At 45.6% G+C, this 24618-nt stretch overlaps 2 protein-coding genes across 3 annotated transcripts in view; both read left to right on the forward strand.

Annotated features, from left to right (window-relative positions):
- Positions 1-14484, forward strand: part of thada (THADA armadillo repeat containing) — an 81959-nt gene extending 67475 nt beyond the window's left edge. Inside the window, exons 33-37 of the mRNA XM_070915950.1 lie at positions 275-347; positions 652-802; positions 948-1070; positions 12720-12895; positions 13858-14484. Coding sequence (XP_070772051.1) covers positions 275-347; positions 652-802; positions 948-1070; positions 12720-12895; positions 13858-14175 — 841 coding nt within the window. The 3' untranslated portion in view covers positions 14176-14484. The remainder of the gene's footprint in view (positions 1-274; positions 348-651; positions 803-947; positions 1071-12719; positions 12896-13857) is intronic.
- A 2745-nt stretch (positions 14485-17229) lies between these two features.
- On the forward strand, positions 17230-21057 carry zfp36l2 (zinc finger protein 36, C3H type-like 2). 2 transcript variants are annotated; one of them, XM_070916121.1, is made up of 2 exons: positions 17230-17546; positions 17820-21057. In XM_070916121.1, exons 1-2 carry the CDS (start codon positions 17451-17453, stop codon positions 19020-19022), a joined length of 1299 nt encoding a protein of 432 aa, XP_070772222.1. In that variant the 5' UTR covers positions 17230-17450; the 3' UTR covers positions 19023-21057. The 2 variants fall into 2 exon arrangements, with proteins under 2 accessions (XP_070772222.1, XP_070772221.1); XM_070916120.1 differs by having other exon boundaries at positions 17230-17540.
- The last annotated feature ends 3561 nt before the right edge of the window (positions 21058-24618 follow it).

Consider the following 24618-nt stretch of genomic DNA (forward strand, 5'->3'; position numbering starts at 1 on the left):
TGTCAAATTAAAGGGCTGGTTCACCCCCAAATTACTAACAAGAACATTTACTTGCTTACTGTACTTCAAAGCACCCTAAATCCACTAAAATTAAAACATAGTCAAGTCAATTTAGTCTGATAATATATAGCCACAATTCACAAATTTCCCTCAGACCCTGGTTTTGGACAAAGAAAACATTCCCCAAAAACCCTTTAAGAGGCTAATAATAAGCTAACTGAGTTATTCTAATGCATTGGGAAGTTTATATCAGGTGTTTGATTTTGTGTTTCAGTGTTGAACTCCACTGTGCTGCCGTGACCCTGGTCTCTCAACTGGTGGTTCAACTGGTGAACTCTAACCCTCAGGTAAAAACAGACTTGGTACTAACAACCTCTAACCTGGTATAGCGACATGTCCGGGCATCCTTTGGTTTAAACTACAGTTCTCAAACGTACAGGAAGAAGATCCATCAGTCCAGTGGTGTTTAGTTTTAGCTGTGGCCTGGTAGCTTAGCATGCTGCTTACTGCCCTCACTGCTGTTATCTCCCTTAGTTGAGTCTTAATTTCAGTTTTGATCATTTTAACTGTGATTGTTTTGAAAATATCTGCTATTAAACATTAAAACCAAACAACCATTGTAGCCATTTTCTGATCGAATCTGTCATCCAGGGCGCGGGCGCAGTGGCTTGTTTAGCTCAGTGGGGGGTGCTGGTGTGCTCATGCTGCAGCGAGGAGCAGCCGGTGGAGGTGAAGCTGATGGCGGCCAAGGTGTTGGTGGACTGTACAGCCGCTGTGCTGACTGGTGCTCATCTGCCACTGGGTGAGTCTCTGTAATGGTACCGCTTGAGGAAATGTTTACCTCCCAGGCAGTCAAGATAAATGTTTTGATGTCGACAGAAATGTATACAAGTCACATGTGTGCTGCCAAAAATAAAGTTGTGTGTGTGTGTGTGTGTGTGTGTCAGGCCTCTTCACGACAGTGTCTCTGTGGAGGAGTCTGTTTACGCTGCTTCAGGATGAAGACCAGGAAGTCCGAGATTCAGCCTCTGACTTCATCTCTAATGTACCAGCACCTCTGCTCAGTACAGGTACACACTCACTGCCAAGATGGGAAACAAGTACACACATACACATACACACACACACACCCACACAATGTTTACACACTAACTATTATACCATACCTGCTCAGCACATGTACACAGCCATGGTTACGCACATGATATACACATTTGCTTATTTGGGATTTGCACGGGTTAGGGTTATGCCAAAGCAGTGTAAGACAACAGTGGTAATGCATACACACACTCATGTATAAACAGACACACACACACACACGCATAAAAACACCACCAACACATGCTGATGTAAAAAAAAAGGGTTGATGACATCATTTCGTCTTAAGGGTTGGGGAGCATTCCTGGAATGAAGGATGCTAATTCTAGTTTTGCAGTTGGGAAGCGAGAGTGAAAAGTGTGTGTGTGTGTGTGGGGGTGGTGTTATGTGCCATTGTTTTGGGCACATTTGAGGTCTGTTTTCTGAAGAATTGTATGATGGCAGGCCTTACCAAATGTATTTTCTCACAAATACCTCAAGTATACACACACAAACTCATTTCTTTTCCTTTCTCTTCGTTGCTTTGGACCCTCTGAGTCTGAAATAAAGTTGACTGAGTCTTATTTCCATGGAAGCGCCCTCCCAGTTCTCTCTCTCTCTCTCACACACGCACACACACACACACACACACACACACACACACCCTATCAGAGGACTGACAGCTGCCCACTCTCAAGTGCCCCTCACAAACAGCCACAGCGCGACTTCCTGTCCTCACAACACTCACTTCCTGTATTTTCCCAAGCTTTCCTCCAGGAGCCACCCTTATTGTGTCTGTCGCCGCTGATAGTATCTCATAACATAACACGAGACGGCAAAACATCTCCTCAAAAGCCTCCGCAGCCCCTCGTGGCAGCGCTGTTTATGGATGGGAGGACGGAGTCATGGGGGAAGACTCAACTCCAGTCGCGCTTAGTTGAACTGAAGGCTGAAATGGACATGTTTTCTGGTGTGTTTAGTGACCACTTTGTATTTTAGAAGAATCCAAACTTTTCCTTGAAAGGCAGAGCGTGTATCGTGATCTGAAGGACCAGGAAACGCATTTAAAATTCCTGAAAATGTTTTGATACCAGGATTTTATCCAAAAGCTGTGTGTGTGTGTGTTCTATATGTGTTTATGTACATAAGGCCAGACAGGGTCAGATAAGCAGTCAGCTAAAAATCAGATAGGAGCTCAACAGCATGAGTAAGACGGAGAGGTTTTCTCTCCAACAGGAAGAGAACACAATAGGCTTAATTACAGGGTGGGTGTCCTTATGTGTGCTTGTGCAGAAAAGAGAGTGGGGCATCCTCCTTTGTCCATCCATACCCACCGCTCAATTTTGGAGAATGTAGTTTGTGTGTGTGTGTGTGTGTGTGTGTGTGTGGGGGAGGCAGAGAGCGTGTTATTTACTGTAAACTGGCGTACATTTCCTCTTGGGCACACGTGTGCGAGCGTTTGCCTCCGTTCTTTTGTGTGCCTTCACCCTCCAGCCAAGCCACTCGAAAAAGCCGCTTTAACCTCCAAGATGATCATGAAAATTGCGCCAAATTCCTGTTTTTATTTTGACATGTGTCGTACGCACAACAGGAATGTAGCGCACAGCGCAGAAGGGAGAAATGAGACGTTAAATTGGTAATCTTGTTTCAAATGAATGAGTGACTTGGACTGGAAAGTTGAATTCCTCATGTAAATGAAAAACAACAGAAAAACCCAAAAAGAAATCACGTCCCACCGACTGTAAAAAAAAAAAACAACAAAAAAAACCCAAAACCTACAATTGGAGAAATATGTCATCTTTCTGCTTTGAAAGCTGAAACTTAAGTGATGTTTCTAAAATGAAATACACGACAGTGAGCTGGGAGGACATTTTGATGCTTGGGGAGCTTTGGCAACAATGAAGTCATCGTGACTGAGAGGACGCTCGTACTGCTGTCTCAAGGGGGACCTCTCTGTGACTGCGGATCAGCGTGTTAATGCAGGGCTGCCAGCAGGAGTGAGATTCACATTCTTTTTTTCTTGCATTAGAGAGGTTGTTGTTCAGTATCATACATGTATAAATGTGTGTAAGTGTGTGTATATATACATGTATCATTTTACAATGACGATTTGTAGTTGTACAACTTTAGAGTTGTTGTTAGGTGTATGTTTGAACTTTGGGGAGATCCAGGCTGTTGTTTTTCAATGTAGCTGTACCTGCAATACAGACTTGTGGTACATGCGTTTTCAGGAGCTCGAGTGTTGTTCCGCCATGGCAGAGACCTGGAGTTTGAATTCGGTCATGACTTGGTGACCTGCACAATGTCTCAGGTCAGCAGATAAGTGTGTGTGTGTGTGTGTGTGTGTGTGTTTGTGTGTGTGTGTGTTTGTGTTTGTGTATCTTTCCCATCCTTTGCAAGCCAGCCAGCATGCTAGCCTGCCCATAGTGTGATGTTGTGTGTGTGTTTTATGACCTGCCGTTGCAGAGTCAAGTATCTTAGGTGTTAGCTCCTTCAGATGGAGGCGACGACTCCTGGCCCTTTGATATGGAGGACTGGCAGAGATGTGGGAACATGAACGGGTTTCTGCAGCAGACACACACACACACACACACACACACACACACACACACATGCAGAAAGACAAAATGCAAAGCACTCATCCACCTTTAGAAAGGAAAATTTTCTGTTTTGTTGCTGATAATGTTACATAGACTGCATGTAAACCAGGTATTACGCTAAACAAGGGATTCAGCCCAACAGACCATTTAAAAACAACATGTTGACAGTGCGGTGTGTATTCCCCATATAGCTTAGAGCCATTAAAAGAACGGTTTGACATTTGGGGAACTATGCATTTTAACTTTCTTTCCTAAAGTTAGATGAGAAGATTGATACCGCTCGCATGTCTGTACGCTAAATATGAATCTGTAGACAGCAGGCGATGAGCTGGACTTGAGACTGGAAGCAGCTAGCCTGGCTCTGTCTATCAGTTTTCTCCTCTAACTCTCGGCAAGAAAGCGTACTTCTCAAAGTGTTGAACTGTTCCTTCAAATTGTGTATGAAAGCTCTAAAATGAGTTTGGAGCATTCGGTAAATTTGGGTTTTTAATCTGGTCTTTTTGGTGTCGCTTGAATTAGTTGAATTTCTCTTTTATCTGTTAAGTGTGTGTGTGGGAGAGAAATGTGTGCAGATTCACATCAGTTTAGTTGAAGCTGTGAACCACAGTGGAGCCATTGTCCTGGACAGGAAGAGCAAATCTAATTTAACCCCATCCCACCCTCCAACACTCCCACCAGCATCACCACCACCACCACCACCCAAATACCTCCAGACTAATTGGGTCTGAAATCAAACTCCGCTCACCCTCGCTGGACCTCCAGCACTGTGACAGACTCGGGGCAGGAACAGAGGGATCACTTTATATATAGAGCACAGAGGGATTTGGATTGGACGGCAGTGCGTAAGAGGGCATTGATTAGAATTCTGATTTGGAGGACAAAGGGGCAAGGAAACGGAGCTACACAGTAATCCTCCACTTTTATTTTTCAAATGATTTATTCAAGTGTTTTATCATACAACATTAAGTTGTGACATGACAAGACAAAAGGGGAATAAAAAGACACGACGAAGTACAGAATTAAGTTCCACATATGCAGTATATAAAAAATACTAATCAAATCGAGTCAGGTGTGTTGGACATTGGACTTAAATTGGGAGTATTGCTTCTAACATGTGGTATTGGTAAATAAAGCAATCGTTTTTAGAGATATGCTTTTTCACTTTCTGCCGAAGAGTTAGATAAGAAGGTTGATACCACTCTTATGTCTGTACGCTAAATATGAAGCTACAGCCAGTAGTCAGTTAGCTTAGCTTAGCATAAAGACTGGAAACAGCTAGCCTGGCTCTGTCCAAAGGTGACAAAATCCACCTCCCAACACCTCTAAAGCTCACTAATTAACATGTTTTATCTTGTTTGTTGAATCTGTACAAACGCTGCTCTTCTTCAGCCCAGAAAAAGTCCGGCACATAACCCTTAAAACGGCAAAATTTCAGTTTTTACACTTTGTCTTGAGATAGAAAGTGTTAATCATCTTAAGAGGTGTTTGTAGGCAGATGTGCCACCTGCAGACAGAGCCTTCCCCCTCTCTCCAACCTTTCTGCTTCGCTAAGCTAATCGACTACTAGCGGCAACTTTATGTTTGCTGCACTGCTGTGAGAGTGGTGTCAATCTTCTCATCTAACTCTCCGCCAGAAAGGAAAACGTTTTCCCCAAAAATGTCGAAGCTATTCCTTTTTAAATGATCCAAGCTTCCCATCGATATATATAAATCCTGAATTGCGTAAAGTCCCCTAACCTTCCTCCTGTTTTATCCAACACTCTGAAACATGCAGTAGTGGCCACACACACTCTGCTGACCAGGTTTTCCAGGTCATTTTCAATGAAGCATTATCAACCACCTCGCCTGGAGTAAAGTACTTTGCTCACTGTAAAGCTGACAAATGCCTGTGCAGAAGATGCCATTGTGTGTCCCCTCCCCCAGTTCATTCATTTACAGTGGATGACGCAGATGAATGGAAGTAAACGACCTGACAGCACTGAAGGACACTCATTAAACAGACCTCGTCCTATTTCAGCACAATACCCACTCAGCCATTTAACCCAGCTTTAGTTTGTGTTTGATAGATCGCTGAACGAGACTTTAGAAAAGCACCACTCATTTGAGAAGAAGCTATGAAATACACGCTGGACGCACTTGTTGCTACAAGGGAATTACTCAACTTTTGGTTTGCAGCTTTAACCTTTTGCTTTTGGAATAAATTAGCTGTTATTTCAACCTCCAGTGAAAACACACAAAACAAAATAGTGTTTTCACCATCTTTGACTGAAAAGGCAGCGTGGGGAATGAGATTTTAATGATTCGGTGGGTGGTGTGAAATAAAGTCACATGTCTGCAGTAATGACTGGTGTCTGCAGGCTGTGTTGAAGTGTGTGTACAGTGTGTTCATTGCAGTCTGCATCGATTGTGATGTGTTTTGAAGATAAAAAAGGGAGCACAGAGTATCTTGGTGTGGCTATTTCACAATCTAACAGTGTGAAACTGAGTCGGCCTCATTATGCATCCTCTGTTATTGTGAAACAGTTATAATTAGACCTAGATCTGATAGTAGTTATAGGTTGTTTTAACCCTCGTGCAGAGCCAGTGGAGTTGACTTCATTGGGATAGTTCACATAGAGTCAGGGAAGTGGAACAAATTGATGTCATTTTTGATTTCAGTCGTAAAAATCAATAAGCCCCCACCTCACTTCAATGTAAAAGTTATGATGGCGATCTTCCAGCAGCGCAGGGATAAATATGCACGGACAGAAACTGAACGCACGTCTTGTCGTCTTGTAAGATCACTTCCTTTTGTGCAAGGAGATTAAGATCAGCTGAATAAACCTCAAAACAGTGTGAGCGAGCCAATTGTAGATTTTTTAGATCAGCCTCTTTTTTGAGGGGTGGATTGGGGGGGGGTTAAAGGGTTAGGCTTAGGTGACGCTGTTTGTGAAGCATTCGGGTTAGGACACTCCACCCGTTCTACACAGGAAGTTCAGTTCACTCGTCATGAGCACCACGCAGCCTGTGAAAGCAGTCGTATTATTTCTTCTGCGGGGCTAAAGGAGCTTTCCAAAGTTTCAAAATGATGATGTCGTCAGGGGGGTGCCTAGAGAAAAATGACACTGAGTTGCATTATGAGAATTGTAGGATCCAGCGTTTTATGTATGGCCCATACTTGGCGACTAAAAGTCAGGATATTTCGGCCTCTGGTGCTTCAATTCTGAACTCCACCCAGCCAGGAGTCTTGAGTCAAACAAATACAAGTTGTTGGTCTCATGTGGCAAAAGTCCACTCCATTGCTACTTTGACCTGATCAACAAAACACAAGCAATTTATAAAAAAGCTGCAGAGAACACGCAGGCCAAAGAAAAGAAATCAGACTAAAGGACATTACAGTTACCAGTAGATCCTCTTTGTGTCTAGGGACAGGAGCTTCTGTTGGCTCCCTGTTGAGGCAGCCATTGACTTGCATGTGATCCTCTGACTGAACTAACCACTGACTGGGTTTCATATTCTCCGACCATTATTTCTATGGTAATGTTCACCATTCACTACGTTTTGTACTATTATTTTCATGGTAATGTTTCCTGATGCTGCTGCTGCTGCTGTTGTTGTTGTTGTCGTCGTTGCTCTGGGTCTCCACACTCCCTGTTTCTCGTCAGCCACCACAGGAAGTCAGGGCTGTAAAGTGTGTGGGTTTTTTTTTGGCACCTCTCGCTCCATCTCGCACCTATGCTTCCTGGTCTCTCGGCTCCACTGTAGCGTCTGTAGCGTCTGTAGCACACGCTCTGAGTGGGTCATGTGCGAGAGACAGAGAGTGTGAAGATGAACGTTTTCTGCTGCTGGGTGGAAGTCTCGTCTTTGTCAACTGTCAGGTATCTTTTTTGCAACCGAAAGACACTACCATGATGCACTTTGAAGCTTGCTGGTGTCATCATGTTCACTGTATTGGGAGTTCATTCTTGTGCTCAGCCACCCTCATCTGAGGGATTTGGGTTAGATTCAATTCTGCATATATAGATCTTTGGACAGACAGTCTTTGTCCAGGCTGTATGGAATAAAGACCTGACTATGGGGCAGAGCAGGTGTAGCTGAGGGACCCCTTACGGTGGTCCGTCAGCAGGTTGGGATGAGTGAGTTGAAGCATTAAGGTAAGAACCCAAACCCAGATCCCTCAGATGTGGGTGGCTGAGTGTAGGAATGAATTCCCAATACAGTGAACATGATGACACCAGTGGAGTGTGTGGGCGGGAAGTGTTTTCTCTCATTTCACTGTCCTGACAGCCCGCCCAAACCCCCCCCGACCCACCACCCACCACCCCCTTCCTCTCAATGGGACATCTGACACCCCCCAGCTGCAGAGGCTCAGTAAGGATTTACTGAACAGCAAAGGTCTCTTCACTCTCTTAATTTAATTCAGTGACTTTAATGACATGACTGTTGATCAGACACAATGAGGCTGCAGCCGTGTGCAAAACCCTGATGTTCACATACCTGCTAACGACAGTTTAAGTTTATGCAGACAGACCATATTGTGGGGGAGTTTTTAAATGTCGTTGATGTTAGTTTTGCATTGTAGTAAACACATCCCATCATTCCGTGTTTAGTCTGCGTGTAAGAAAATAAAAACTAATGTGAAGGAAAAGACAACTAAACTAAAGTATACTAAACACATAAGACTGCTGAAACAAGGAAGGAAATGAATTGCTACAATTCAAGATTAGATTGCTTTAGTTGTGTGTGAGACAGCATATAGTTTTGTTTGCAACAAGCAAAACTGTGCAATGCAACAAAGGTCTTACTCGGTTTTTTCCAGAGCTTTTTGTGGCTGCGAGCAGAACATCCACTTCCTTTGCATTGCAGTGTGGGATAAAAGTGCATGTCAACACCACCCTCAGAAATGGACACTTCACTTGTATGCATACTGATTTTTAGCCTGGCTCTGGCTCCAAGGATGACAGTGTCGTTGCCCAGTCAGTCCAACTCCTCCACTTTGCTCCAGACTGAAATATCTCAACAACCGTTTGAAGGATTGTTATAAAAGTTCAGACGGATCTTCATGGTTCCCAGAAGATGTATCCGAATGACTTTGATGATCCCCTGACTTTTCCTGTAGCGTCACCGTGAGGTTGACATTTGTGGTTTTGAGTGAAGCTATTGCAGGGCTTGCCATGGAATTTGGTACAGATAATAATGTTCCCCTCGGTTTTTCCTCTGACTTTTCCTCTAGCGCCATCATCGGTTCAAAATTTGAATTTGTCCAGTAATTTGGTTTATTATCAAATACCTGCAAAACTTACGACCTTAGCTGTGCTCTGTGTTTAGTGCTAAGTAGCAAATGTGAGCATGTAACAAATGCGAAAATAAAGATGGTAAGCGTGGTAAACATTATACCTGCTAAACATCAGTATGTTAGTATTGTCATTGTGGCATGTTGCCATGCTGGCGTTAGCATTTAGCTCAAAGCACTGCTGTGCCTATAAGTACAGCACTCTTTGTCTTGTTTTGAATATGCTCAGTGTTGTCACTATAGAGTCAAAACCTGCTATGAATTAGCATGCAGTACATTGATCCAGCAGGATTTTGTGTCCGCCGAAGAGATGGCAGTGTTCCTCAGAAAAGATGACAATGTGTGCATGATGAAGGGCTTATTATGGTTCCCACAGATTTACATATAAAGCACTTTCAAAAAACGTGGTTGCCAGAGTCTCTAACAAGGCAACCAAAGATCTTAGTTCAGTTTTTTTTTTTTTACTCTACAGAAGCTCAGAATGGTACAACTGTTATACTGTTTCCACAAGTGGCACAAGGTTAAGTTTTTCCCCTCACACTCCTGCCCTGCCCAGCTCAAATGTACTATAAGAGTGCCAGTGGATGGAGTGTGTGCCAGTGGATGCCAACTGCACAACCCACACCCACACACACACACACACTGAGGCCATCTTACTCAAACCCATTCATTCGCCAACTGGCACTGATATTGTCATTTGCAGAGACAAGATTGTCTTCCAACACAAACAATACCTACTTAGGACTAAAGTCATGCCAGCACACACACACACACACACACACACACATACACATACTCACACACTACACACCCAACACACATGCCAGTAACGGCATGAAAGACTATCCCCTTGAGAAACGGAGTATTTTGCGCCAAAAGTTCGAGGAGGGAAATCGCGTTAAGCGATGTGTGAAACCTCCGTAGAAAAGTAGATAAATTGAATGCAGCTAAAATTTCCTATTATGTTCCTTAATGTTTGGGGGGGGGGCTGTAAAGGCTTCACATCAGAGAGGCAGGGCTGTCCCAGAGAGAGGCGGCGTCTTGGTAAAGAAAGGAATTTGTCACTCAAGCTCCTAAACTCCTAAATCGCTTCTAATACGGTACAATCAACAGCCTCTAATGTTCACAGGCCGGGTTTCCCTCTCCGCTCAGACTTCAGGCTCTGCTCCGATTTTACACCTCCTCTCTGAAGAGGGAAAACAATCTGGGTCCCAAACCCTGAGTGTGTGTGTGTGTGTTTTATACTGTATGTGTGCTGATGGGGGTCTGTATACCTCCACCCTCCCACCCTCCCGCCCTCCCTCCTCTCTTCCCATGGTGGTAGTGTTTTGGCTATTGGCTCTCGAAGCCCTTTGAAGTCTCGGGTGTTATCTGGGTGTCAGCTGTGGCTGAGGATGGTCAAGGTGGGAGAACAACACTCTCACACACTCGCATACACACAACCTCTGTGTCGGATAGTTGCTGCGTGGACAACTGGAGTCGTTAAATGAAGTCATACGTTATGTTTTCCCTCCGTTTGAAGCGTGCGTCCTTGCACTCACACTTCCTCCACTGCGAGTATGGGCTCATGACAGGCCCGCCTCTGAACATGTGTGTAGAAGCAACACAGGACTGTTTGTAGGAGACTACAAATAGCAGGTCGAGCGTGAGCACTAAAAAACTGAATTCATTTTTCATCCACATGAACATCGTATTCACATATGTAGGCAGGCCATTCATTGACAGGGAAACGGGAAGTTAAGAGCAACGTCTGCACCCGCTGTGTGTGCACGCGCATATTGGTGCAACATGCAGAATAGCTTTGAATCCACTCAACGCGCACACACACACCCTGATCGTGGTTGGTTATATGAGTTATAGTTTTGTTTCCCAGAAGGCCGTCCTAGCCCAGAGAAGACACACATGGGCACACGCTCGCACTAAGTTTGGAACATACCGTCAGCCCTGCGTCATTTAAACATCCCAACTCCACAAGCACCAACAGTCACACACCCACAAGATACGAGGTTATTTGGGGACCTCAGGTGATGGTTGAAAAGAGTTTACGTACAGGTCTGCTCTGTAATCAGATTTCAATATTTTTTGATTAAACCTGTAATATTTATTTCATAAATAGATAATCCTTCAGCCTGAAGAGTTTTTTTCCCCTGTTTTTGGACTTGCGGTGCAATGACAGGCACGCGCACATTTTTTCCTTGGAGTACGAATGCATCTGAATTTTACAAAAAGCGCACTGTTCAGCGGTGGAAACCGACTTATTTAGAATTCTTTATTTCAGTTTGAGTTTTAGTCAGACTTTGGATTTAATTATTTTGGATACAGGGACACACCACTACGAGTAATGGTTTTTCCTTTCATGCCACCGCATCTCACGATACTCCACGGGCTGGGTCTATGTCATGCACACACCCTCTCTTGTAGAGACCCAATTAGAAACCTGTGTATACTGTACATGGCCGAGAAGTCGTGTTTCTCCAGCAGAAATCCAGCACCAGGTTTCTCTAATTGTTAAGCCTGATAGAGGAAACTCAGGCTCTCGTAAACATGATTTTTAAATGCATTGCATTTTTAAAACGTCAGGTTACTGCAGACTGCCAGCATCAACTCGGTGTGACTCACATGCATTTAAAAGCGCTGGTCAGGTCCAGCCTCAGACCAACAGCCTCGTCATACTGTAAAGCGTTTACTAAGAGGAGAGTCACACACCACTGAAAGAAAACACAGAATTATTGGTTTTCACAAAGTATTCACATTTAGTAACTGTCACATGTAACTGTCAGCTGTCATCTTCCCTTCTGACAAAACGAGCTTTAGCTTGCTAATGTATGACCCGTTTAGACTGAAAAGACATGATAAAACAATATGGTTGACTCTCCTGAGTGATGTCAGACAACGGATACTACTCCTTCTAAACTGCATTCATGCTATCACCTCTGAAACGCACACATTTCTCCACGTAGGCATCATTAAATGCAACAAAATCATATCTACAGGCTTGTACAAGGCCTGAACACTCGTCCATCCATCCGTCCATTTTCCTCCGCTTATCCAGGGGACAGGTCACGGTGGCAGCAGGCTAAGCAAGGCAGTCCAGACGTCCCTCTCCCCAGCAATGTTTTCCAGCTCCTCCTGGGGGATCCCGGGGCGTTCCCAGGTACATATTATATATAGAGAGATATATTATCTATCCAGCGTTTTCTGGGTCTACCCTGGGGTCTCCCATCAGTTGGACGTCCCCAGAAAACCTCCCAAGGAAGGAGGCATCCTGATCAGGTGCCCAAACCACCTCAACTGACCCCTTTCGACTCGAAGAAACAGTCACTAGTTTGAAGTTAGAAGCTACTAAGAACTTACGAAGGACAAGCTTAGTGATAGTTTTACAAACAGCTGGTTCAACCTGGTCCTGCACTCTGCATGTTCCTTCCAGAAAACGTTTGTCTCAACTTTCTCGATCTTACAAGTTTTTGTTTTATTTCCCCCCTTTGTTGTATTCCTGACCTCCTACCTCATAATGAGCTTGAGCGTAACCTTAGATCCCAGGGCAAAGGCCTCCTGGTCATTCCAAAGCTGAACTTTAGACTGCAGGTGAAACAACCATACGTTCAACCACTGCTCAGCTGACACAGTCACCTGATGACATCTGCAGTAGAAGTCATGTGGGTAAGGGCGGGAATATTTGGGAAAAATCACACGCACCAAAAGCCGCATTTTCTGTGTGCGTTAAATGTGAAGCATACTTTGTATAAACATGCGGTGTTTCGTGTCCTCAGATGTGGCCGGTGGGTCCGTGTGTCCTCCAGTAGCCCTGGACTCGGGCGCGGGGCTCCTGTGTCAGCTGTTTGAGCTGTGGGGGCAGGTACCTGCGGGCGCCCTCGCTCTGACAGAGTGGCTGCTGGGAGAGGAAGAAGGCAACGACGAGGCAGCTGCAGACGAGGCTTCCAGTCTGGTGAGAATCACGTCATGTAACTTAAAGGGGACGTAAGTGTAACCATGGTGACTGTCACAGCTTCAGTTGCTATGACTACAACAGGGATGCTGCATTGTAAGGCATTTGGCAACAGTTGAGCAAGTGTTAAATGGGCAACCTTTTTAAAAACATTTCGTTATCAACACATTGGTTGACACTATATTAAGCCTGTGATTCTGGTTATACTGTCTGTAAAGTGTGGAATCACAGGGACAGATAGCACTATATTTCACTTCGCTGGACTTGTTTTTCTTGCCCACAGTAGTAGTCAACATAACTGAGAGCTTTAAGCCACCAAGGTTTCTGCTCTCCAACCACACTCTGTTTAGCCGCCAGTTTAGTTTTGGTCCTTGTTTAGCTGGTTGTTTCTTTCTGCTCGGAGGGTTAGAAGACACCCTGTTAAACAGCTGAGAGGCATTGCAAGACATAACTTTGAGCAAAGTAACAGTAAATGAGGGCTTCTTGTGGCTGACTGCCTAAATATCTTCAGCTGTAAAGTGCCAGTTTCTGTATTCTTGAAGCTGCACTAGTCAGTATTTTTGTACTAACTATGGGTCATATGGTTATGTGTAATGAACAAGGTGCTGCTCTTCAACCCACAGAGAATTATTTTAGCATTTCAGCAGCTTTGAGCTCACTGTATTGGTTTTCTGGCTCGCGACGACGGTCAGCTGGTGAACGCTGTGGAGCATTTAGCATTTCCCTCAGAAGTGTGTGGAGACGAAGCTGAAAGGAGAGTGAATATGGAACTGGCATTTGTCGGGTGGCCAGAAACACACTTCCTGTTGTGTCTGTTGATCTGTAAATAGGCAACGGTTCATCATGTCAACTTTGTTTGTCTGTGTTGCGTTTACAGCTTGTTCTTCTGCCCCCAAGTGACCAAAATAATACTGATTTAAATCCACATCCAGTAAATTGGCTCCCATTTTGCTTGTGACCAGGATGAAGAGGACTTCCTGTTCGAGAAGGGCGACCTGAACCTGTGGGCCGAGCCGGTCCAGTGGGTGAAGCTGCTTCACAGACATCTTGGCTCCCTCATCCTGACCTTCAAGCAGACCCAAGGGATCGCAGGGCCGGACCAGCTCCACCAAATCCATACGCTGTCAACTCAGGCCCAAACCAAGGCTCTCAGCTCCCGGCAGGCCCTGGACTCCCTCCCTGCCCTGCCCCAGTTCTCCTGCACCTTGGAGCACGCCAGGCTGGTGCTGCGGCACCAGAGGGCCACTCTGGCTCTAGATGTGCTGGAGAGGCTGAGGTAGAGGAGCCAGCAGTGTTTGGCTCTAACAGAACCACATTTTTTTTATTTTAGTGAAAATTTGTTCAGGTCAGGGTTCCTGATATTTAACTAAAAGAACTTCAGTGAACCACATGAGACCACAGACTGGCCTTGCGGTCTTTTTATTATTAAATCAAGTGAATGAAGGAAACGATAAGATGTTTCTTACTCTGACCGTGTTTCTTACTTTGTCTTACGAATGTTGCCCTCATTGATAACCAGCCGTGTTTTTGTGTTTGCCATCATTTTTATGATTGCTGTTCCTTGATGTCTTTTTAATTAAATATGTCGGAAATTACTGCATTTTTTGACTCCAATGTTCTGTTTTCCCCTAAAAGGAAGGAGATCAAGTTGAATGTCTTGCATCTTTTAATGTTAATCAGGACATAAATGGACAATAATAATATTAACACTGTGAACATGGGTGGAAGAGTCCGGCAGTTGTGAAGCCATAACAATAATTCCACCCGGGTTTGTGCAAAACAACACTTGATGCACTGTTCTCTTATCAGTGGCAATGTGTCACACGACAGACTTCAACAGTGTCAGTATTGAGTACACGAACCGTTCTGCTTTCTACCAGGGATTTAAGGTTGGAACAAAACAAGTCTGCGCCTAAAGCTTCAAGCAACTCACTTCAATGGCGCGATTGTGCAGCAGCCCGGGCTTTATGACAGAGGCATGGGATTGTGAAAGTGTTTTCTCTGACACGTCACCAAAGTTGTGTTTCAGTATATGCTTTGACTTCTACTATATATTTATACGAGGTGTTATTTTCCTGTGATATTTAATTTACTGCAGGATTCTTCCCATTGGACTGTGTTTTTATGCTTCCCTCTACTTTTCCTGGTTATGTAATTAGGAGGACGGCACAATGGACTACTGTCCTCTGTTTGTGCGCGTGTGTGTGTGTGTGTGTGTGTGGATTCATGCTGCCCTCTCTTACAGCTGGACCCTTCTCCCTGCCTGGTAGCCATGTTCCCTGTTACAGTAAAACTGATGTAATGTTTTGGAACAGCTCAACATCCCCCAATAAAAACAGAGCTCTGTGATGGGAGAGCGGTTTCTGCGGACGAGGACATGTTCAAGGGATTTCTCAGGAGCCTCGCCGTGTCTGTCCTTCACATTAAACTATTTATCACAACTTGCAAAGCGCAAATAGTCCTGGGGCAGCCCTCAGCCTAATTTTAGGGTTGGTAGTAGTAGATTCCAAGCTCTTATGTCACTTGTTTTTCGCCTATTGCTATTCCCCCCCTCCTTTTTCTTTTTTTCCCCCGCTTCTCCAACCAAAACCGTTCATCACTTAAGAATATTAAATCATGTCACAGAAAGAAAAATCATTTTTGTAACCACTCTTCCAATTATGATCCTATATGGAAAAGTGGTCACCAGTGTCGCAGAAACCGGCAATTTCTGTTGATATGTGTTGCACAAAGTTTTTACACCCTGCTGACCAAAATATCGGCCTTGTGGAGCCCTGATATAGAGCCCCATCCTCTGCTGCCAACTCTGCAATCTTTCCACTGTGGGGGTTTTTTTTTTGTTATTTTTTTTTTAAACCTGACATAACTCCAAGAGTGGAGTGGAGTAGTTTGACATTTTCATGTGAACATTCTGCCATCCTGGGAAGGTTACGTCATGCTCAGACAGGGGCAGCTTATTGCAACCGCACTGCAACTCTTCTGACTTTACAAAGGAGGGACTGTGGCGACCCGGTGGCTTTGTCGAAAAAATCGCCAACACACCCCTAAACATGGATGCTTTCCCTGTGTCTGGAACTCCACTTTAGACACACAAAAGACAATTCCTCCACAATAAAAGTCTTGACATTTTTACAGCCAAATGGGCCTGGATGTGTCTTTTTAAAGTCTTGCTCCAGCTCTGCTCAGCAGGGGGCGCCCCTGCCTTTCCCCGTCAGTTCCCATTTTGCTCTCACGGGGGCAGTGTTGCTCTGCTGTACCGCACGAAAACCACATTCCTGCAGTCTGGGCTCCGAGATTGGGAAAAACAAGTCAGGGAGGGAACTTGGAGGAGTGGTTTAAAAAAAGAATTTAACCAAAGTAAATCCATTCAGTGTTAATAATGACTCGACGTGTTTGTGCTGCAGGAGTGACAGGCTTCTGATCGAAAGGTGAAAAGCTTGAACGTTTTCAAGTTCAGCTTTGAAACAATACAAAAGTAGGTCATGCGAGCAACAGTGGGCACAAAACTGTCTATTTTTCCATGTGTAGTGGACTGGAATAGGCTGCTGCTGCACTGTGGAAGTTGATTATGCAACCAGTGGATTCTAAAAATTGTACTGCACTCTGCCTGGACTCCTCTCCGCTCATACTTGTGGTCTCACCCCATCCACAGGGGAGAGGGAGGGAGAGGCAGAGTTTCCTTCCATTACAAATACATGTGTCAGCTTCCAAGTGTGGTGGTCCGGAGGCTAGAGGGGTGGCCTTGTCACTGGTAGGTAGGCCGCTTGGCTCAAACCCCCAGGACTTTGCTGGGAGGTAGGTAAGGGACATGGGGTGGGGGTGGGGGTCGCCTGAGGAGCCATTTCCCTTTCATTTTAAATCCAGTGGTAGAGCATTTGAGCAAGGCACCCAGCTTCATTAGAGGACCAGGCTGTGTGTGTGTGTGCGTGCGTGCGTGTGCATGGTCCATTTGTATGGTTCCACATTCTTTCTCAGCCAGAGTTAAAAAAAAAAAAAAAGAAAAAAGAAAAGCAAAACCAACTTCCACAAAATTGGTTGTGTGATTAGAAGAAGAAGGGAAAAAAAGTTTTGAGGGGTGTGAGGAGGATGGTGGGGGGAGGGGGAGGGGGGGGGGGGGGGGGTGGTGTAACTGGGGTTGGATTTCAAGGCGTGGTGTTAAAGAATAGGCGGCCAACCGGTGAATGGAAGTTTTTTTTTTCGCGGAGAGGAGGGGAGGAGGCGGCCCCTCGCAAAAGTTTGCACCGACTTCAGCTCGCCCCTCCCTGGCCACCGCCAGGCATTTATACCCATGCAAAAAGGATCGAGCGCACAGTGAAGCACTCTGGTTCAGCGCTTCTCGAGGGGAGGAACTAAAGCCACCAGCAACTCAACAATACAAACCTATCTCCCCCCTTTTTTTTCTCCCCCCCTCCTTCCTACTTCTACGGACTTAAACTGCACATCAACTTTTAAGGCAACTTCTTTGTTTTGTATTTTTTTCCCCACAACCAAAAACCAGTCGTGGCACAAACTAACTTTTCCGCCCGTCGCATTCAGGGATCCTGGTCGGTCCTCCATGAAAGAGGGAGTGCGGCAGCAAACTTGGGGAAAAGAGATGTCTGCGACCGTCTTGTCTGCTTTCTACGACATGGACATGCTTTACAAGGTAAAAGTTTGACAAGATACAGGAGAGTTGTGTTTTATTTTGTTTGGGTTTTTTTTTTTTTCGTTTTGCGTTCAGGGCGAAGCACTGCAACGTAGCCGAATGAGCGTGCTCCAGCTCCGGCGGAGTTACGTTAGCATGCGTCCAGCTGCTGCTGCTGCAGCAACAAGTTGTAGCGTCGCAGGCAAACAAAGTTGTCTTTAACATGCCATGTGGTCAGAACAGTCACAGAATTGGTGCCTGACGTACGTTGCTAACTCGTGTCTTTTTTCCTCCCCGCAGCAAGATAAAAGCATAAACATGAACGCCCTCCACATCAACAGCATGCTGGACAAGAAGGCGGTGGGGGCTCCGGTCACGACTCCGGGCTCCGGCGGCTCCTTCACGCCGGGATTTTTCCGCAGAAACTCGACCAGCAACGTGGAGGCGATGAACAACGGCAACAAATACTCGATGGGCTCCTACGGCAGCCTGAAGGAGAACACGCCGAGCAGCAACAGCAGCGCCACGGCCCTCATGAACAAGGAGAACAAGTTCCGCGACCGCGCTTACAGCGAGAGCGGGGACCGGGGCGTGCTGCAGCAGAAGACCGGCTCTCAGATCAACTCCACCCGCTACAAGACCGAGCTGTGCCGGCCATTCGAGGAGAACGGGTCGTGCAAGTACGGGGAGAAATGTCAGTTCGCTCACGGCTACCACGAGTTGAGGAGCTTGTCCCGCCACCCTAAATACAAAACGGAGCCATGCCGCACCTTCCACACCATCGGTTTCTGCCCATACGGCCCCCGGTGTCACTTTATCCACAACGCCGACGAGCGCCGGCCCGCTCCGGCCGCCAACGCCAACGTGCAGGCGGGGGAGCCCAGGTCGGCCCGCGAGCTGTGCGGCTACGGCCACAGGGAGGTCCTGCCGCCGCAGCAGCTCGGCTACACCCAGAGGGACAGACCAAAGCTTCACCACAGCCTCAGCTTCTCCGGCTTCTCCACCCACCACGGACTCGAGTCTCCCCTGCTCGACAGCCCCACGTCCAGGACCCCGCCGCCACCCACCACCGCCTCCTCCTGCACCTCCGTCTCCAGCTTCTACGAGGAGGTGCTCTCTCCCAACTCCATGTCCTGCATCAACAGTGCCTTCTCCTTCCCCGGGCAGGACTTAAAGGCCTTGCTGGCCCCCCTGGCCGTGCACACCCCCAGCGGCTACGCCAACAACCACTCCACCGGTGCCTACTACGGGAACATGCAGAGCAGCGTGTGCCCGCCCTCCCCTCCGACCTACAACATGAGCCACTTGCAGGCGCTGCGCCGCCTCAGCGAGTCGCCGGTGTTCGAGCCTCCTCCCAGCCCGCCAGACTCGCTCTCTGACCGGGAGAGCTACGCGAGCGGGTCCCTCAGCTCTTCCGGGAGCCTCAGCGGCTCCGAGTCCCCGAGTCTGGACGCTGGAAGGCGTTTGCCAATCTTCAGCAGGCTGTCGATTTCAGACGACTAATAATATTTTGTTTTCACATGGATTTATGGACGGGGTCAGGCAGGGTGGTTGAGGAGCCGGAGGGGGTGTCGGTGAGTGAGGTAGACTGTCCTTCAAGCAGAGGATCCCGGTTAAGCCCCCCTCACCTCTCCCTCCTGGCCCTCTACCCAATTTCAGCAGCAACCGCCCTGCCGAAGTGCCTTTTGAGCAAGACATTGAATCCCTAGCAGCTCCAGGGGTGCTGACCCTGCTCTGACCTCCCTGGAGGGGGGCAAGAGAAGAGAATTTCACCCACAGGGATCAATAAAGCTTCATACAGTTTAAAGTGTCCTTGACCTGGCATTAGTTTAGTGTTTTTGTTTTTTTCTTCTTGTATGTAATATAGCTGTATTAAAACTTTAGATAGCAAACAGAAGGCATTCCATCAGTGCCTTGCCCAAGGGCTCATGGCAGCCCCCTCTCCCCTTTTGCTCTATCAGGCAAGCCACACTTTTCCTGGGATTAGATGTGTGGGTAACATGACTTGACAAGAAGAAGAGACTGTAAGCGGTTTTTCAGATTTCCTCCCATCCTGCCAAGAATATGCCTTGACTCAAAGTAACATTTTTTTTTTCTTTATCAAAGTGTTTTGGGTTTTTGTTTTTTTTTTCTTCTTCTTTTTTTTTTTTCCCTCCTCTGAAAGCTTCAACTTCCATTCCAGATCTGTCTTCTCCCAGCGCCACCCAGTGGTTCGTTTGGTTAGTCTAGTTTGTTGCTTGGTTAAAAAGCACTCTTGAGTTGGGTTTGTTTGGGGAAATCACTGCTGATGGTTGAGTATATATTTTTTTAGCTGTTTTTTGAGTGATTTACATAGCTGTGCATAACTGGCTATGGACTATTTAACTTATTTATTATCTTGTGAAAAAAGTATAGGCTACATTGGTAATTTGTGTCCATACTGTATTTATCAAGTATGATGAAGCAATAGATCTATATTCTTTTATGTTTAAATTATGATCGCCATTATTAATCTGCATAAAGTGGAGTGTATGTTCTTTTCACAGTAATATATATATTTTGTTTTTGTTTTTTCTCCTTTTTTTTGTAACTTCACTTGGTTATTTTTATTGTAAATGAGTAAAAAAAAAAATCTTAATTTAAGAGAACGTATGTGATATTTATTTCATTAATTTTGTTTCCTTGTTTACGTTTATTAAAAAAAAAAGTTTGCGTGATTGCTGTTTGCTCCTGAGGTTGTGTGTCAGTGCTGTAGAAGGCTTTTTTTTTTTTTTTTTTTTGAGGATCCCTATTTAGATGTTTCCGTAGAATGTATAAACGATGTGGTTGTACAGACCGTCCAAACCTTACTTCTTTTTGTTGATCTAGATCAGACGTCAGTGACAAAGAACCCAAGTCAATAAATTAACCAAAAAAGTATTTTTGTTTTCTCTCTGTTTGCACGAGGTCACACTGTGATTCCAGCCACGTGCTAAAGAATGTAGCAATCCCTTGTGCCCCAGTATTATTGTGTAGTGCCTACGGGGTTCACCATCTTGACATGCCTTAAAATTAACCAAATAAAGTATTTTTCCTACACAGGCATCTTTTATACACAGGTTGAACTGAATGTAGTGTTGGATTCTGAAACTTTTTTTTTTTTTTTGAAAGGTTGTTACCACTCAGACACTCTGACAAAAACAACCGTAACCTTTCTAAATCCCCATTCCTCTTTATCATTTTGATTTCCTCTTGCTCTGTTTTTCCTTTTTTTTTTTTTTTCTTTTTTTTTTTTTATATTGAAATCTAGTCTGAGTCTTGAGAGTTTGCTGGTGAGGGAAGTGGATGAACACGTTTGGTTTGTACATAGTAGGTACAGGGGGATGCGCACTATGTACTTTTGACTACTTTATCAGAAGTAAAGCTTTTTGAATGTAACAAAAAAACGGACAAAAAGACAACGAGAGTTGTAATATTTTTTTGGGGGAATCAGTTCACTACAAATTGAGTGTGAGACTGTTAACTTTGTACTGTACATTTTTTTGTAGTTCTCCCAATAAAAGTTCATTTTGAAAACGTTTCAGACTGTGGGGCTGTGATTTCTTACACGTTGGAGTTGGAAAACGCCAGCTGCTGATGTTCAGGTGCAGAGCTGCAGAGAGTGCGACAGCTCCGGTTCTCATGTCTCTCACAGAAACGCATCAGACGTCACCGTCTTCCTCCTCCAGTGGGAAAAGTCTAGAGGCTGGAGGGACGGAGTGTGTCCTGGGTGCAGTAGAGCCCCAGCTGCCTTGTGACACTACTTGGCTTGGGGCCCTCGGGGGAGGGGGAGAGGTGCTTTGCCCTCAGTGTACAGTAAAAGCACTGACCAGTTAGTTTTCCAGAGAAAGGCATGACCCCGAATCCCCGTCTCCTGTCAAACAAAGGAAGGTGGGCTCTGCCGCAGGAAAGAAATCTGAAGGTTCGTTATGAACATGAGAAAAGCAACACCGCCGCAGAAACTGATAGCTGTTATAATATTACATAATCCGTAATGTTCTGCTATAAACAGAGCGCGATGAGCGATGTGTCTGCCTGCTCGGGGGAATGAGGTCTGGAATTTTAAAATGGAAAATGTGTAGGAGCCCAGAGCCGCAGGACAGTTGAACGTGTTGGTGTCTCGGGCTGTGAGTCTGTCTGGATCCCTGCCATCAAAGGATAAGATGTTGATCTTTTAATACGTCGTGTATTAAGATCCTTTGGTCTTGACATGTACACTGGCTCTCACAACTACCCCCCCCCCCCCCCCCGCCCCAATCCTCAGAGAGCAGCCACTTAAAGTATATATGGAGATCAACCAGTGATGGAAGAAGTAGATCCTTTCTAGAAGTAAAAGTACCTGTTTGACATATTGACTGACATATTTTGGTAGTTCAGTCCAGTGGTTCCCAATCTAAGGGCCTGACCCCTTCAGAGAGTACACAAGATAAATCTGAAGGAGGTGAGATGATTAATGGGGTAGGAAAAAGAAAAAAGAACAAACATTTCTGTATGCACACATTTGTATTTGCTGGACTTTTTTTTTTTTTTTTTTTCATAGTTTTGCCTTTGTGTGAAAGATTGGATTCAGTTGGTTATTTAAAGGACCCCCATCAGGACGGGAAATGTCTCTTTGGTGGAGCTGCTAACAACTCGTGACAAAGGGCTCCGACTGCTTTTTTTTTGTTTGTTTGGGTTTTTTTTGTAAGGGAAGGCCAAAAAGGTTTGAATCCTCTGGTTTCATTTTGAACAATGTCATTTCATAAGCTTCTCATGTACGTTTGTATGTAAAATCCGACATGTAAATAAATGTGGTGGAGTAAAAAGTACAACACTTCTCCCTAAAACGTCAGTGAAGACGTGTAAAGTAGCAATAAAATGGAAACACTCGAGTAAAGTGCAAGTACCTCAAAACTCTGCTCAAGCACAGTACTTGTAGTGGCGGTAAATGGACTTCCCACACTGAGATTAGGGAGTGAATGATTGTGATGAACACTGTGCTCTATAGGTTTACAGCTGAGTGATTGCTCACGGGCGTGACAAATCTGAATGATCCTGCGTGTTGATTCACCGGTGAATCTTTCAAAGGGAGCTGATCAGAGACCTGTCATTTGCGAGCGGTATCACTGTGCGCCGAGGTCGGACAGGCAGGAGATGGATGGATCGGTCTGGGAACTGAACGCCAGCCATTAACCAATAACTGATTAACCCTGCGGCTGTAAATGTGTGTCTACTAACAGTCACTTAGAGCAGGTAAAACATGGACAGTGGCGGGGCAACGTGCGGCCGCCCCCCCCCCCTTGCCCTGATTGGCGCGTAATGTTGGGTCACGTCTAGACCCACTAAAAGCCCTGGCCTACATTTCTCAGCGTGAATCCGCTGTGGCTGCGGTGCCTCCATTTCCAGGAGCCTTTCAAAGAAGGACTGCTTTCTGCAGGGCCATTCTGTGAAGTTATCAGTGGTAGCAAAGGCAGTAAGAAAATAAAGGGCCCAGGAGTCATGTGGTGCCTGGAGTTCATGCCAAGATAAGGCACGCTGATAAGGGCGCCGGCAAATATTTACTGTGTCCTCAGGGTTTCATAATGAAGTGTTTATCAGAGCAGAGCCAAAGGGCTTCACAATGCGCCGGGCCCTGCCAAGTAGGATCCGCGTACCTGTGACTCAGTGTGTGTGTGTGTGTGTGTGTGTGTGTGTGTGTGTGTGGGAATATGAGTGTGTGGTGTCTCAGCATGTCAATCAACAAACCCACGTATAGTGTTTGATTTAGAGTATCAACGCTCATATATGTTGTGTCTGTAAAATATTTTTTCTATATGAGGATGTGTATTGGTGGTGTTCGTGTGTGTGTGTGTGTGTGTGTGTGTGTGTGTGTGTGTGTGTGTGTGTGTGTGTGTGCGTGTCCACGCAGGGGTCTCGCCGGTTAATGGATCTGGAGCTCCGACAATGAAAGGAAACACTCTCTGATTTGTGATTAGGACAGGAAGAGTCCAGCTTCCTGGCCACCACCCATTTCCACCTCTTCTTCGTCCTGCTGTTTCCCCCCCCCCCCTACTTTCAGCTTCCCCTCTCCTCTGTAGTGGCGGCTTCTAGAAGTTACTATTTGCGTTCCACCGCTGCACTGGGAAGCTCGGCTCGTCCTGGTATTGTTTTGGCATGCTAAGCCCAGACCTGGGGTCAAGTAGTAATCCCGCATACCTTTTAGACTCGGGGGTTTTGGCCTACATGGGTGCCAGATGGGTGGCGGTTTGCCAGATAGAAAGTGGAAAGCAGAGGTAGTTAATCATTTTTTTGTGTGTGTCGCAAGACCCCCAATTAGACTTAAGGCCTTAACCTTCCATTTGATCCAATTCTCCCCCAGGTTTTGTTTTTGTTGATTTAGCAATGATGTAGACGATTACAGAGATTTATGTGACATCTTCTATCTTTAATGAGGTATAATTGCTGCTTTTAATCAAAGTGAAAGTAGACTATTTCTCCTTTTAGCAGGGACAACCCCCCTAACCCCACTGAGCCAATAGGAACGAAGTCAGAGGGTCATAGTATTGATGTCCTGTAACTTTAAGTGCAATACACTCAGCGGTTTAGCTGCTATAGATTCACTTGGTCGTGTATGAATGGCGGCTGATGTTTGCTCAAGTTGGGAGACGTCTCTGTACTTGTGCTACTGTTACACACTACACACATTTAGCATGTCGCACGTAAACATTCGAATCATTTCATCACAGAAGTGAAAAGATACGCATACCTCACCAGGAAACCATGTTTGTTGTTTCCTGTTTGTGCTTCCACTCCGCTCCCTATCACTTAATGATGCCTTCACAGATTACTAATGAATACTTGAATAGATCCATTGACTGCATGCCGTGCGGCAGATGCACAGAGAATCATCGCCGGGTTGTCCTCGGACTCTGCAGCTTCGCTTCGTGTCTGTTTTCAGAAGGGGAAAAAAAAAACACACACACTGAAGAACCCACTGGGTGATACCTGTGCAGCATCAAATGGCAGAGACACCCAAAACAGCGACGAGCTTGTGGAGCGTTTAGCGGCCCGAAGAGACAGATGTTTCCCTCAGGAGTTGGTGGAGTCTCAATCGGAGTGAATATTGAGTTCGTCAGGTGACCAG

Source organism: Enoplosus armatus, chromosome 12, assembly GCF_043641665.1.
Source record: "Enoplosus armatus isolate fEnoArm2 chromosome 12, fEnoArm2.hap1, whole genome shotgun sequence".
In the NCBI taxonomy this organism is placed as follows: Eukaryota; Metazoa; Chordata; class Actinopteri; order Centrarchiformes; family Enoplosidae; genus Enoplosus; species Enoplosus armatus.